The sequence below is a fragment of the Sceloporus undulatus genome, chromosome 5, assembly GCF_019175285.1.
Source record: "Sceloporus undulatus isolate JIND9_A2432 ecotype Alabama chromosome 5, SceUnd_v1.1, whole genome shotgun sequence".
Taxonomy (NCBI): domain Eukaryota; kingdom Metazoa; phylum Chordata; class Lepidosauria; order Squamata; family Phrynosomatidae; genus Sceloporus; species Sceloporus undulatus.
In genome coordinates this window covers 183,431,152-183,446,661 of record NC_056526.1, presented here as the reverse complement: position 1 = coordinate 183,446,661, position 15,510 = coordinate 183,431,152, and the positions used below count along the sequence as shown (strand labels likewise).

At 40.2% G+C, this 15,510-nt stretch overlaps 1 protein-coding gene across 2 annotated transcripts in view; it reads left to right on the top strand.

Moving 5' to 3' along the window:
• LOC121930660 (protein FAM47E-like) overlaps positions 1-15,073 on the top strand; it is a 32,568-nt gene extending 17,495 nt beyond the window's left edge. For both annotated transcript variants that reach the window (XM_042467294.1, XM_042467295.1), the window contains exons 5-8: positions 1,088-1,258; positions 4,989-5,141; positions 6,663-6,743; positions 14,601-15,073. In XM_042467294.1, the coding sequence (XP_042323228.1) occupies positions 1,088-1,258; positions 4,989-5,141; positions 6,663-6,743; positions 14,601-14,735 (540 nt within the window). In that variant the 3' untranslated portion in view covers positions 14,736-15,073. The remainder of the gene's footprint in view (positions 1-1,087; positions 1,259-4,988; positions 5,142-6,662; positions 6,744-14,600) is intronic.
• The last annotated feature ends 437 nt before the right edge of the window (positions 15,074-15,510 follow it).

The following is a 15,510-nucleotide window of genomic DNA, read 5'->3' as shown; positions in this document are numbered from 1 at the left end:
AAAGAGGAAGAAAGTTCTGTCTAATGAAGCTTGCCAATTCAGCACCAATGAAAGTTTACAGGGTGACTCACACGCAGCGTGACTTGTTCAGTATTGTGAAGTCCCAAATATAGTGATGGAAGCAGAGAGAGTAAATGCTTTGTTTCCAGTAGTTGTTGGTAGATACATCTGAGTATGTGATGCTTTTGAGGGAAGAAACCATCCTGAAAAATAAATGAGAGATAGGCAGTTTTGAAACCTCCTCTCGAGAGGAATGGGAGGAAGAAAGAGACTCACACGAATATAAATAACAGGTTTTCTGTTCCGATGCTTATTTGTGGCCTTTGCAAGGAAGTTCTTTTTGTTTCTTCATCTGATCTTTGTTGTTTTTCCCACCCACCCCTTCCCTCTGCAGCATCACATGTTGGAGAAAGGTGGAGAAATAAACATTTGGTTCAATGAAACCCTGAGAGAGTGACTTAAAATATGAGTTTTAATCACAGTTGGGAATCACTGGTTTAATTTCCAGATGTAAAAGGGAACTTTGGGTTCATTAGTTAATTGAGATTAATAGGACTTAAGTTAGACGGAAGCAAATCTATTTAAGTGAGTGTACTCTTGACTAAGGACTTTATGACATGGAGGCAAACTGGAGGCAAACTGGAGGCAAATTGGTTAAATCCCTTGCAGAAACGGGATTTTCAAATCCGCAAAACACCTGCTTTTGAGAGTTGTTTTTCAGGTGCGTTAGCGTCAATGAGAAATAAGGTGACATTAGTCCAAACGCAAAGTAGACAAAACACACTCCTTTTTACTTCCAGGAAGTTCCCGAAAGTAAAAAGGAACAGAACACCCTAAAAGACTGCAATATTGTACTCACACCTAACTGGTGAGCCTTAAGGGAAGTCAACTGGAGGCCAAGTTGGGCAAGTTCTTAACATTTGTCCCTAGACACACTGGAATGGGTGACCACAATCACCAATTTCTTGCTCATATTCTAAAGCACATATTCTTATTACCATCTTCCTACAAATATGTTCTTTAGAGGGTGTTTGCAGCGACAGAAAAAGCTGCCTCCTAAAAGTCTCTGCTTGGCTTTAAATTCCAGGGAGGTGAAAATAACATCGATGAAGCCACCATCATGGAACTGTTTGATACAAGGTATGAAAGCAAGGCCAAGGCATCATCACCCATTAAAATAGTGGAGCTATATCATGTGCCAGGAGAACTGAGGGAGTGTGAAGGAAAAGTCAGCTGGGGATCTGTTAAGAAGATCAAGGTAATTTGAAGCTGAAATGTTGCAGAAATTGAGGTAATATTGGAGACACACAATCTGCAGGTTCCTCTACCACTAAAAATATTTCTCATGCTCTTGAACAGTTCTCTTTCATTTTAGTGCAACTTGCACAGGAGAACTTATCACTGGATTTGCCTGTCCCTTCACCTGCTTTGGCCTTTATGGAATTGGAGTTCCTTTTTCCAGTGCTGTATGACTGTATGGGATCAGGCTCTGGCTAAAGCCATGTTCATTTACCTCAATAAACCAAAAAGTCACATCAGGTTAACTACAAACGTGGCAGTTTTGTTGGTCCCTGTCCTTGCCTCTCACCCCCCATCCGGCCTTTCCTCCACTTGGGACTTTATCACACACAAGCAAATTGGGGGCAAATTGGTTAAATCCTGTGCAGAAATGGGATTTAAAAGTCCACAAAACACCCACAAAAGCAGGTTGTTTTTCAGATGTGTTAGCATCAATGAGAAATAATGCGACATTAATCTAAATGGAAAGTCAGCAAACCCCACTCCTTTTTACTTCTGGAAGTTCGCCAAAAGTAAAAAGGAGCGGGTTTTGTCGACTTTCCATTCATGTTATTTCCCATTGATGCCAACGTCATCTGAAAAACTACCTGCTTTTGCAGGTTATTTTTACTTTCTGTTTGGGTAACCCCGAACGTTGTGTGACCTTACACTCCTAATATCACAGTATTATTTAGCATTTGGGTGTAGACACTTCTCTTACACAGAGGAATGTTCTTAGATTGCCACTTGCTGGTTGCTTTGCAGTACTGCTTCCAATAAGATCTCTAGTCCCATGGCTTCTCTGTTCATAAGATATGCGTGAAATGCTTACCAGCTGGAAATGTCATCATAAAGATAATCTATACCTGAAAGAGGAAGGGGCACACCTGATCATTCTTGTTCACCAAGTTTATTCTCCACCCATTGCTTTCAAGCTTGCCATACAGAATATTCTTTGTCCCTTGGTTGCACAGTATATAAATAAATCTAAAGTGAGGGTGCTGGTGTTCAGGGATAGGCAGTGTGTTGCCTTTTTCCATTTTGTACTATGACCAGTGGTGTCACTAAGGGGGGTGCAGGGGGTGCGCACCGCACCAAGTGACACTCTTAAAGGAGGTGACATCACTGCTCCTCAAGCACCTACCTTTCGGCAGAAACGGGCTGTGGCATTCACCTGCTTCCCTTTAAAATGCTTTAAGAGATGGTGGGAGTGGGGTGAAGCTCAGTGGGATGAGAAAGGAGAGCCCCCACCAAATTTTTAAAATTATAATTTCAAATTTCAATTTTTTCATATTTTAAAATTTCTTTAAATGTTTTCGATTTTAAAAAAAATCTTTTTCATTTTTCTTAAACAAACAAACAAACAAACAAACCCTCATTTTAACCAAAACTTCACTATGTATATGTAAATAAATTTAGGTCATGCTTATGATATTGCAATTTGAAGGTACAATTTTAATTTGGCTAGTTAATGTCACAACTATTGGCATTACACTCAGTGGTATATGGGAACTACGATTTATGAGTAACATTAGTGCAAAAAAGCATTGCTAAGCATTCTGTATGGTTTAAAATGGGAAGAGATCAATGGGGGGGGGGGTGACACCATGAGATACCATACCAGGTGACACCAACCCTAGGGATGCCACTGACTATGACACCCATAATTCCTTACTATTGGCCATGCTATTTGGAGTGAATAGGTGTGGTAATCCAAAATATGTGGAGAACATCAGTCTGTCTTGTTGGTAACTGCCTTCAACTCGACTTTAACCTATGTTGACCCTATGAATGAGAGATCTCCAAGATCTCCTCAACCACCTTGCTCAGCTCTTGCAGATTCATGGGTATGGCTTTGGTCTACTTATATATGGGTACCTATTTAGTGGCCATGGCCATATAAAGAATTTGCTGCCATATAAAGGAGAGATTGTGCTGGCAGGTGTTGACTGGTAATAGGGAATGTTTTGGTGCTGATTGGTGGAGAAGAACTGTACAGTCACCCCTCCTAACTTGCAGATCTGGGATCTGTGCCCTCGAATATCCATGGAGGGGTGATCCCTGCTATTTCCAATGGTGTGTGCGCTAGGGGTGCGCCCCATTCAAGCCTATGAGGCTTGAATATGCGCGAGCCTCCGTTTTCGCGGGGGTGGGTTGGTCTGGAATGGATCCCCCGTGAAAATGGAGGGTCAACTGTATTGGGAATGTGAGGGTATAAAAGCTTGTGTCTGCCCAGCCTCGGCACCCCTAAGCGCTTAGGTTTAATTCTGTTCAAATAAAATCTGTTATCTTGAACCAAGATATGGCTGGTCGATGCCTGCGTGTCTGATTGAAGCTGTTCCCTGATGGAGGCTAGCATGACAGAGTGATGACTTTTATCAGCCAAGCAAAATGCACAAAAATCCACTGTGCAAGCTTTGGAAGCTTAATCAACTTCTTTGTTAGACAAAGTTGTTGAAAATCATACAGGAGATGAAAACTTACAGAGTTAGAGCCAGAATCCTACATTTTGTCTCAGATGTTAGTGCTGTTGTCAGTTAAGAGGGTCTGTAAGGATCTCAATGCAGGCAGACTAGGGACAAAGGGGCAATAAAAGATAATAAAATTTCAACTCCCGTTAGCAACAGAAAAGTAACTTCTCTTAAGATCCAGGCTGTCCCTGGGCTAATCTACAATACACTAGGAGTCCAAATGGAAGCCTGCTCCTTTTGCCTCTGCCCCAGAGCCATCTTGCATACCTTTTTCTCTGCAAGGACATCAGGTAGATTTCTACATTACCTGACTGTCCCTATGGAGTTTCCTGTCTCTATCACCACAGCTCCTGCTACCGCCGCCTTTCAAACCATTTTAATGTCCGGACCAGTTCCCCGCCTAAATGGCAAGGTTTTTCCTTATTCTTCTGGCAGTGCCAGCTCTGCTTGTGAGCCCATTGCTTTGAGGCACATGAGTTATCCAGCATGTGATCTGGGCCTGTTACAGACAGCCAAAATAAAGCTGCTTCGAGTCACAGGAGCTATTGGTGTTTCATATTGCATGCGTCTAAGAGTCCAGAACCACACCAAGCCATGCTCAGCCCTAAGGCTGGGGCATGGCTTTTGTGTGGTTCTTGGACTCTTAGGACGCATGCATCATTGAAACCCATATCTCCACTGTGACTCGAAGCAGCTTTATTTTGGCTGTCTGTAACAGGCCATGGACATTTTGTCTGACCTTAAAAGCAAGTAGCTGCAAAAGCTAATGGCAGCAGTGCGGCTGAGAGAGGAGAAAAAACCTCACTGTTCGGGTTAGGGATTGGCCCAGACATTAATATGGTGGCACCTGTTAGGGCCAACTCCAGAGAAAACTCTGCTGTTTAAAAACCTCTTTGTCTTCATCTTATTTCAATTTCTGCAGATGTCAAAATACAGAAGTAGTTTCTCTTTAACTCAGTGGAGGAAATGGAGAAAAAGGGGTGGAGGCTTGCCTTTCTCAGAAGGTTCAGCAAAAGCAAGCCACTGCAGCCTCCTTGTGTTCTTCATCATTAATAACTTTAGTCATCTCAACCACGCTCTGATGTTGCTTGGCCACGTATCCTAATTTTAATCCATTTAAATGTTGGAGGGCATGTTATTGTGAACTGATGGAACATTCAGAATACAAAATGCATCTTTTTGAAATGACTGATACTTTGTAAAAAATAAATAAATAAAACTATTGCATATTATTTTTAGCGGGTACCTTCAGAGCCCAAATGTGAAAAGATTAAATATGGAGCCTGGTACCTTCATCCCAAGAAATGGAAAAAGAAAAAAGCAGGGGAGCAGGATAAAATTCCTGATTGTCTGCAGTTCTTTCTGAATTTAAGGGAAAAGAATATACCAAAGGTAAGTGAAAATGTTTATAGAACTCTGTGCTGTATAATGAGAGATAGAGTATAAAACCACAAACAACATGTAGGTGTAAGTTGCCTTGACTGAGTACTTTACTCAGGTGTTTTGCCAAACCTTTATGGAATTCCTCAATTTTTAGTGGTTTTTTAAAAATCCATTCCAACAGCTGACAGAGGAACTTAATTCTGATAGGGAGGAAAAGAGCTGAGTAAATATGATCCATGTTGGTAGAAGCAAAATGCTGTTTGTGGATGCCGAGCTCATTAATGAGCCTCTCTCCCACCCCTGGTTTCTGCATAAAATCCCTTTAATTAAAAACAACAAAAACAAAACCATTCATTTTCACACCCCCATCATCTTGTATTTCCTCCCATGCTCCTGAACACATGACACTCAGGAACATGAAGGCAGAAAAATATGGCAGCCTTCACATCTTTTTATGGCATCCATTTCCATACAACAACACTCTAGAATGATTAATTTTGGGCTTGTGGTGGGCAAATCGAAGGTGGCATCCAAAAACCACTCCAGGCACCCAAAAATAAATTTAAATAAAGATAATTTTGATGATGATGATGATGATGCCAAATATAGGAATGGGGTGGGCCAGCCGGGATGTTTGGACCGTTTTAGCAGCTTGAGTGATTCTCATGATATTAATGTGGCTGTTGTAAGTTTTTGGATGATTGACTGATTGATTGATATCCTGCTTTTCTCCTAAATAAGACTCAAACTCGTTACCAATCAAAATACTGGCTGTAGAACATTAGTTGACAAGTATTGGGCTTGACATGCTACCACGTGATATGAATCACCATACCACTTATTTGGATCTGATTTCACAACACAATTGATGTGATGTTAAGAAGGGACAGGTCTGGTTTATACTTGGATATGAGACCAGCAGCGTCTCTCAGGGGTGTCTAGGTTGGCTAAGAAGCCCGTCTGAAATGCTGGAGAGCTGGTGTCAGTTGAAGCCAGCAGTACTAGGCTAACTGGACCAATGGTCTGACAGCTTCCTATGTCCCCAAGAAAGTTCAGTATTGGAGTTTGATTCATGGTGGCTCAGATTTCCACACATGGACATCACATCATTCATGAGCTCGAGAGAATGTGTACACATAGAGCATCAATCTTTTGTCAGACACTTCCATCAGATTTCTAGGGGAAATCACTGCCACAGAATCTTGCACAGTGTAGCTCAACTTCATATATATATATATATATATATATATATTTCAGACTCAACCCCCAAAGGTCCCATACTGCAGGTTTTTCCTTTGACCATTATTCATGTGCCATTTTGGCTTCTGTTGAGACATGTCCGAGTCTTAAGCATATTACATCAGGACAGACCACACTGATGATCCAAGTGAATGACTTACAAACGCTGACTTACAAAAATCTCAGAAGTACCAAACTGGAAGGATGCTGTAGGCATGTCTTCACCAATTACATTTCTTTACAGGATTTAAGTGTTACCTTCATGTTCAAAACAAATGAAATCTCTTATAGGATCAAACTGATGAAATGCCACTCCATGGAACCTATGCATTTGAGCAGTTCTTGGAATCAAAAGGCTACAGGAAACCAGCGGTGAGTGAAGGCCTATGCAACTGGAGAGCAGGACTGGAGTCACTGCAGCTTTGTGGAGGCAATGTGATCACTGGTCACTCTATATCAGACCTGACTAACTGGTGACCCACCTGGCCTAATGCAGTCTATCAGTAATGCATCATAGCTTGCCAATTGCTTAGCCACCTCCTGTTCTTGCAGTCTTAGTTGTAAAACCAGGAGGTTTATTGTGCTTCTGACAGGTCATTTATAATGCTGATCAATTGTACTTGGGTTGATGAGTGATAAGTTGTCTAGGCCAGATCCAGATCATCATACTCAGTCCCATGGTGGTCCCAAGCGAAGGAGCTAAGGCATTTCCTGTGTTGGTCTGGCACACTGAGAGCTCATGTGGACTATGCCAATCTTGTCATCAATTGACAGTTCTCCAAAAGGCTGTTACTCAGTGATTAGCAAACCCATGCAGGTGTTAAGCCACAACCAGTCTAGTGACCCAGTAAGGTGGGAGGTGGGGGCATGCTGTCCTGGGCACAAGTGAAACCAGCCAATAGTCTCTCAGCTGACCAAGCTTTCATACTGTTTGGTTTCACACCAAACTAATGTGATCAGGCCTGTCTGTGACCAAGGCAAATGGAAAACTGAACTGGAAGCTTTTATTATCTTATCATAAGGGTGTACCGTCTAATTAAAAAGATTGTATGTACAGCGCTGTGTAAATTAACAGTGCTATATAAATAAAGCTTAATAATAATAATAATAATAATAATAATAGTGGCCTGTTACAGACTGCCAAAATAAAGCTGCTTCGGGTCTCTGGAGGTATGCTGTTTAAATGATGCATGCATCCTAAGAATCGGGAAGCTGTACCAAAGCTGCACTCCAGTGCTTAGGAATGGAGTGTGGCTTTGGCGCGACCCCCGGACTCTTAGGACCCATGCATCATTTAAATAGCATACCTCCAAAGAGACCTGAAGCAGCTTTATTTTGGCAGTCTGTAACAGGCTAATAATAATAATAATAATACCTATGCGGAGGGGGGTGTCAGAGAAAGAGAGAGAGAGAGAGAGAGAGAGAGAGAGAGAGAGCATTGTCCCCAAATAAGTTACTGCAATGTTAATGAAGTTACTCTGGGACCTCAGAAGACATCTCATCCTAGGGAAATTTTCATGTCTGCTGACCCAAGTGCTCACCATAAGAACTAGCAGGAGACACCTCTTGATTTTCAATCTTTCAATTCCACCACATCTTTCACCCTCTGCTTGCGGATGTTATTTCAAAAATGCCTCTTTTCCCCCTAATTAGAAGTTTAGGAAGTTGCTGTGTGAACACACGAGGGATAGCAGCCTTATGAAGAGAAAGAACTGGGTGCAAAGTCTTTCCCAAGAAAAGGGGCACAATGAAGAAGAATTACATAATGTTAATTTATGAAGAATTGTTACAGTTCATGCAAGAAGGCGCTCACAGGCTATTGAGATTTGGGTATCCACTCTGTGGGACATAACTGTGCAACAGTGTTATGAAACTAAGCACACTGAAGTGGTTGTTGGAATATAAAGCTGGAGAGAGATAATAGTTTAGGTTAGTCAAAAATTATGTGAGAGCACTTTGTGATTGTAATACTGTACTTAGCATCATTACAACACTTGAGTATTAAAAGTGCTTCACATGTTCTTGAGTATTAAAAGTGCCTCAGCTGAGACTGAGAAGGAATGGCATATTAAGGACCATCCAGTCAATTAATTCATGGGAGAGATGAGACTTGAATCAGACACCTTTCAATTTACACTCTCTGCTTCTTGGACTTTTCAAGGTGTATTTCTTTTCTTATACCACCATCTTTGGCCAAACTGACTTCATGCATTTCTAAAAACAATACTATCATCTTGCTCCAGCCACATAACTGATCTTCTTTCTGTTAAAAATGTCATAAGTTTCAGTGTGCTTTTGTATTGTATGATTCACTCTTCCTAACTTGTTTTGTGAAAAAGTACAGTTATGTGTTTCTCGAAAGAGTATAAACAGGATAGCAGCCATTACCTGAGAGCATATGGAATTTAATAGGGAACTCTTCAGAGAGCTGGGCTGTGGGAAAGAGAGAATGCCCATGTTTAAATGTCAGAGTGCAGCCATATATAATGTTAATCTGATAGTATTTTCTGCCTTGCAAAGAACCCTCAGGAAAAGGTGGCCTGCAACAGAGAAGGAATAGAAAAGAAGAGGTGCTTTCCTACCAGCACACTTCCCTTGACATTCCACACAAACCACTTTGCCCCTTCATTCTTCAGGTTATTTGAAAAGTAAAATAAATATTTTTCACTGTTAGTTTAAAGCAGTGGTGTTAACACATGATCCTGATGGACCTCAATTCCTATACTGTAATTCTAGCTGAGCAGGCAAATATATCCTAGCATGCTGCACTGTTTGTGATAGCAGCAGAGAAAATTAGAATGAAAACCCTGAATCAACTGGCATTAAATCACAAGAAAATTTGATGATTTTAAAAGGCTCAACTTGGGAAATTTTATGAAGTGTTTAGATAGATTGTTAAATTGTGTGTTTAAAAGGCTTTTAAATGGTTTATGATTTTGTCATAAGATTTGTATTTTTATACTTTTTATATTATATTGTTGTATCCTGTTATTCTTGTTTTGTATGCAGTAGCCTATGTCTAATAGCAATACTTTGGAATAATCAGTTCTGGCCAGCATAACAAATTCTTGGGGATGATGATGGAACATGTAATTCACAATCTGGAGGGGCTGACATTTGTCATCATTGGTTGAAAGGTCACTGCATACATTACATTTCCTATGTTATACTTAACATTTCTCCCAAAATGTATACATGATAATGTAAAGCATAAATGGAATCACAGTACTGTACTGTATTTCCATTTATGTTAATAATATTGTATTGTATGGTATTGTATTTTGGATTCTATTGTAAACATTATCTTGTATTTTGGATTTTATTGTAAACCACTCATAAATCACCCAGCTACATAAATTGGTGCATAAATTTAATAAATTACATATTAGAAATAGGAGTCCATGGTGACAATCAGGAATAGTGACAAAGAGTCACCTAAAATAGTTAGCTAATTAGGTTCAAGCTGGATTCAGACCAAGTGTAGAAGTCAGTAGTTAAAATAACTTGTAGTTCTGTGCTTTCCAGTTGTTTCTGACTTATGGTGACCTTATCACAGGGTTTTCTTGGCAAGATTTGTTCAGAGGGAGTTTGCATTTGTCTCCCTCTGAGGCTGAGAGAGTGTGACTTGCCAAAGATTATCCAGTGGGTTTCCATGGCTGAGCGGGGTTTCAAACCCTGGTCTCCAGAGTCATAGTCCAATGTCCAAACTACAACACCTCACTGGCTCTAATTACGTGTAACTAATTCCTTTCTCCAGAATCAAATGTATTACTCTTGAGGGGTTAATTACTTTCAAAATAAGCACATCCTTCCTCCCACATCATGTGCCATTTCTAAATTCTGAGTTCACATTAGGAGGATTTGAGTTGTTTATGTTTATAACTATCTACCCAGCATCTTCCTATCCCTGCAGAGAACAACAACAGCAACCAATTTCATTTTACAATGTAATCCTAAACATCAACAATGCGGATGACACTATGCTACTAGCAGAAAACATCATTTTTAATGTTTGAATTGTTGTATATTGTAGTGTTTATTTTTATCGTTTGGTGTTACCAAGATGTTGTAACCCGCCTTGATCTCAAGGAAAGGCGGGCTATAAATAAACAATTTATTATTTATTATTATCATGGACTTGGAACAATTACTGGGGAAGGTCAAGGAAGAAAGTGCAAAGGGAGGCTTATTGCTGAAGATAAAGAAAACAAATATAATGACCATGGAGGATCTACACATATTCAACCTAGACAATGGGGAAATCAAAATAGTTAAAGATTTCCTTTACCTTGAATCAAACATTGATCAGAATGGAGACTGCAATCAAGAAATCAGTAGAAGACTGGGAATGGGAAGGGTAGTGATAAAAGAATTAGACAAGATCCTGAGCACTAAAGTTAGAACCATCCAAGCTATTGTATTCCCCATCATCATGTACAGATGTGAAAGCTGGACAGTGAAGAAAGCAGATAAAAAGAAAATCAACTCATTTGAGATGTGGTGCTGGAGAAAAGTGCTATGGATACCATGGACAACCAAAAAGACAAACAATTAGGTCCTAGAATAAATCAAGCCTGAACTCTCCCTGGAAGCCAAGATGATCAAACTGAAGCATACTTTGGTCATATCCTGAGAAGGCATGACTCCTTGGAAAAGATAATAATGTTAGGAAAGGCAGAAGGCAATAGAAAAAGAGGAAGACTGCATGTCAAATGGCTAGACTCAATTAGGGTGGCCATGGACCTGAATCTACAAGACCTCAGCAGAGCAATGGAGGATAGGGGGTCTTGGAGATGTCTCATCCACAGGATCACCATGAGACCAGGTTGACCCAAGGGCAGCTAAGAACAAACCTAAACATCTCTCTCAAGCTTTAGTGAGTTCATTGGAGCATGCCTAGGTAAATGAGCACAGGAGTGCCTCCTTAACTATTCATATAGAAAAACATGTTTGCATATCCAGGGGAGGGTTGCTGCCATCTCTTTTTACTGGAGGGAGGCTTTGGGGCTTTAGTAACTGCATGCCAGATAGAAATGAAGATGGATTCACATCTTGCAATAGAGCACATCTTGCTATAGAGCACAAGAACAGCAGAATGGATCAGAACTGCAGCACTAGAGGTGGGGATGGGGAGGGTTTAACCCTCCATCCCATTCAATTTTCGTGATGGAAATCCACCACCCCCAATTTTAGTAAATGTACAAATATAATATAGGCAATTATCTTTCACCAATAACCCATTTCTAACAGTGTAAAGGGGGTCGGGGGAATTTCCAGAAAAAAATGGCATGTAGTGTGGAGAGGAGGATGTGCTTTCTCCCCCAAATTGGGGGGATAAATTGGAGTGGGCATTAAAACTAATCTAAACCTCTCTATTTCTGCTGATTGAGAAGGGAGCATATTTTCCACCTGCTCCATTTGCAGAAAATGTTCTGTCTCCTATGGAATAATGCCCTACAATCATCCACTGCTAATAACTAGCCCTAGCTGTCATTGTCCTGTTTGACTACTACATGTTGTTCTGAAAACCAAAATATACTGTTAAACCACTAACATCCCAGTAGGCACACATGCTATGAAAGAATTACTTCACAATGAGAGCGGCCAGTAGAAATAACCATGTAGTTAATAGTAAATAGTAAATAGGTGAGTGGGATTCCTTTGAGACGCCAGTTACTTTGATGTTTGTCCCCAAAACTTCAACCCCACTACTATGTATGCCTGACTAATTGTGCCATACTGAAATATAAATGGAAAGGAATAGAGTGTGTATATACATTTATATTTATTTCTTGAATTTATATTTATTTATATTTATTTCTTGAATTTATACCTCACCTTTCTTTCAAGATGGAAACCAAAGCTTCTGAAAAGCACAAATTGGATGTACATCTTTGTTAGATGCTGGGATGTTTGTGGCTTAATAGTATATTATGCTGATAAGCAAAATATACTATTAAGCCACTAACGTCCCTGGATAGACAGCATCTAATAAAGATGTGCATCCAATTTGTACCTGCCATTCTTAATCTGTGAAATGATAAAAAGAAAAAAACACAGAAACTTTCTTGTGTACACAGATTTCCTTCACTGAATTTGGTGCCTCTGTCTGCTGTAGATGATCTGCTTAATTTCTGTTTTATGCAGAAGCATCTCTGTGTAGATCTCAAGAACCAAAGAGATGATACACAGGTGCCTTGCAGTACAAGCTGGAGAGTCGAAGCACAACAGTGCCAAATAAACTTTCCCTCTGTATCTTCTTCTTGGTACCCCTATTAATGCACATTTATACATAATAGGACAAAGCTGTTACCAAATCCAAAAGTTCTGCCGAAACTCTTAGCAAAGAGACGACCACCGTGAATACGGATGAAGAAATCAACACCGGGCAATCATCACCGAATGTACTACTGGATTTACTATGTGAAACCAAAATAGAGGCACTCAAGAAAAGTCTTCACCTTCCTCCCATATCTTCCCACATGTACTATCTCAACTTATGCAAATAAACTGAGTTTGATGTTGTGTGTCCACATAGTATACATTTTGTTCTGAGTGGATTCTGAGTGGGGCCAGTACTTTAAACTGCAGGTGGGAGAAGTGTTACACTTTAATACCTGCGCCCCCACCCCACAAAGGGTTCTCCCTAGCTTAGAACCTGAAGATGACCCCACTCCCAAATACCAAAGGACAAGGCTGGGTTAGACTATGGAGCACAGATCTCCTAGAAGTAAAATAGTCTAGGCTAGGCATGGGGAAGATGAGGCCCATGAGCCACATGGTGCATTTAACCCCACCTTTGTGACCTATGAAACCCTCTGAAAATCCCCAGTCCCCCCATTAAAAAAATCAGACCAGTTTTCAGGCGATTCCCTCCTCCAAAAACAGTCTAAGTTGCCTCCAAACCACCTGCAAATTGGGGTTGAATTAGGAATACAATGGGCCCTTGGTATCATCTGCTGGGGTTTGGTTCCAGGACCTGGTGTGGATACCAAAATCCATGGATGCTCAAGTCCCAATAAAATACAATAGATAGTAAAATGGTGCCCCTTATATAAAACAGCAAAAATAAGATTCATTTTTTGGATTTTATATATTTTCTGTATATTTTCAATATTGTCAAGCCATGGATGCTTAAATCCACAGATAAAGAATCTGTAAATACAGAGGGTCAACTGTAATTGCAAATTCAATCCAATTCAAAATGCAAAAAGGGGGATGGAATGGGAATAACAACCTCAAGTGATGTTTTGTCATTTCTGGTTCATCTGAATGTACCAGTGTGACCCATGGTGGAAGGAGTCATGGAATGAACATCGTTTCCCTCTTTGCCTACCCTTGTCTTAGGTTATGTAGGGCTTTTTGGGTTAACACCTATATCTGAAGAATACTTTGGGCTTGTGACATATTCACCTCACTCGAGGCAGGGGTCACAGACTGTTGGGAACTGGCTTCTCTATACAGATCTTGAGCTTGCATAGGAACTCAGTGCAACAGGCAGTGTGTAGGCAATTCTGAATCTTATCTCTGTGCCTGGGCTCTTCTCATGGAACCCTTATTGGCAACTACCAATAAGTTTTCTGTAAGAAGGAGCAGACTATGCAAGGAGTAAGTCCTCCCATTCCTCACTCTTAACTGAACAGCTGCCATAATGTCTGTTTTCCTAACTGATCATTAAGTGCACAGTGGCTATATAAATGTACATGGGATGATGGGTACTGCAGAAGGTATGTCCATATAATATGCTTAGAAATGAAATATGAAATAGATATATCCTCAGTGTTACTCTAATTGACCTGGGTTTCTAAAGAAGTTTTCTCAGATCCCAGAACACAGGCACAGCAAATGTGACTTTCCAGATATGGTTGAACTACAACTCCCATAATCCCCAACTATTGGCCATGCTGAGTGTGGCTGCCAGGAGTTGAAGCCCAAGAACATCTAGATGGCTGATGATTCCATATTCCAACAGTGTGTTTACTGGATGTCACTCAACCACCTATGCATCCACACTGTCAAAACTGTTGAACTCAGAGCATTACCATGTTTTAATACTGCAAGCCCATTTCTTGCATGGACTTGACATTTGACGTAAAAATGTTTTAAGATGCCATGGACTATGAAGTCCATACCAAGAAATATGTTGTGACACATTACAAAACTATGCTTTCCAAGTAATTTATTCCCATGATGACATATGTAGTAACATTTTGTGTTTATCTGCTTCAGTTTCTTCTGCAGATGTTGGCTGCAAGTAGTCCTGAGAAGGTACTACTAGATGGGAGTGACTATTCAAGGAGGCTATCCATGAAGTACTTTGAAGACCTTAGAGTGCGATCTTCCTCAATCTTTAAGGATGTGTAGTCAATGAGTGCTTGTTTTAATACTTGTACAACCAAGCCACAAAGTTATTCATAATGAGACCACCAAATCTGCCTCATAGCTCTCTGCTTTCCTTCACTGGAAACTGCTCAAACATAGTTGGTTAGACATATGGAGATGTGAACCAAGAAAATGTAAGGATGAGGACATAAGGCCCAAATAACCTTAGCTATAAGGGCTAACAAGAACAAGCATTAACATTAACCTTTTAATACTATTGGAATGCTTAAACCTACCAATCATATGGAAGTGAAATGAGTTATTCAGATTATAATATATTTTAGGGAAAACTGAGAACTTTAACTGTAGATACGAATGTAATGTGGTAACTGCAATGTGCAAAACTATAAAGTGCATATTTAATGTTGGCTACACCTAATAAAATATTTTATTTCAACTCTCTGCTTGGCCAAGATGATTATCTGATTCTGATCTTCCATGCAGATATTTTAATTGTTTTGGGGTAGGAGGATTTGGAAAAGATAAGACTTTTCTTTTGTGCTTAACAAAAACAGGCCCGCAGGCCAGCCAAGAAGGTTAGTATTTGGAGCACCACTTCAGAGAACTTGAAATAAAAACTCTTGCCCTAACAAAATTGTGGACTGAATAAAAGCCTTTTATTCCACTGGGGCCAGATGAACTTTTTGACACCCTGTGCCCTCCATGAAGAGTGGTAGGTTTTAAATGACAGTACTGTGAACTCTCTTTAGAAGCCAAGATGACTAAACTGAGAAGGCATACCTTGAACATATCTTGA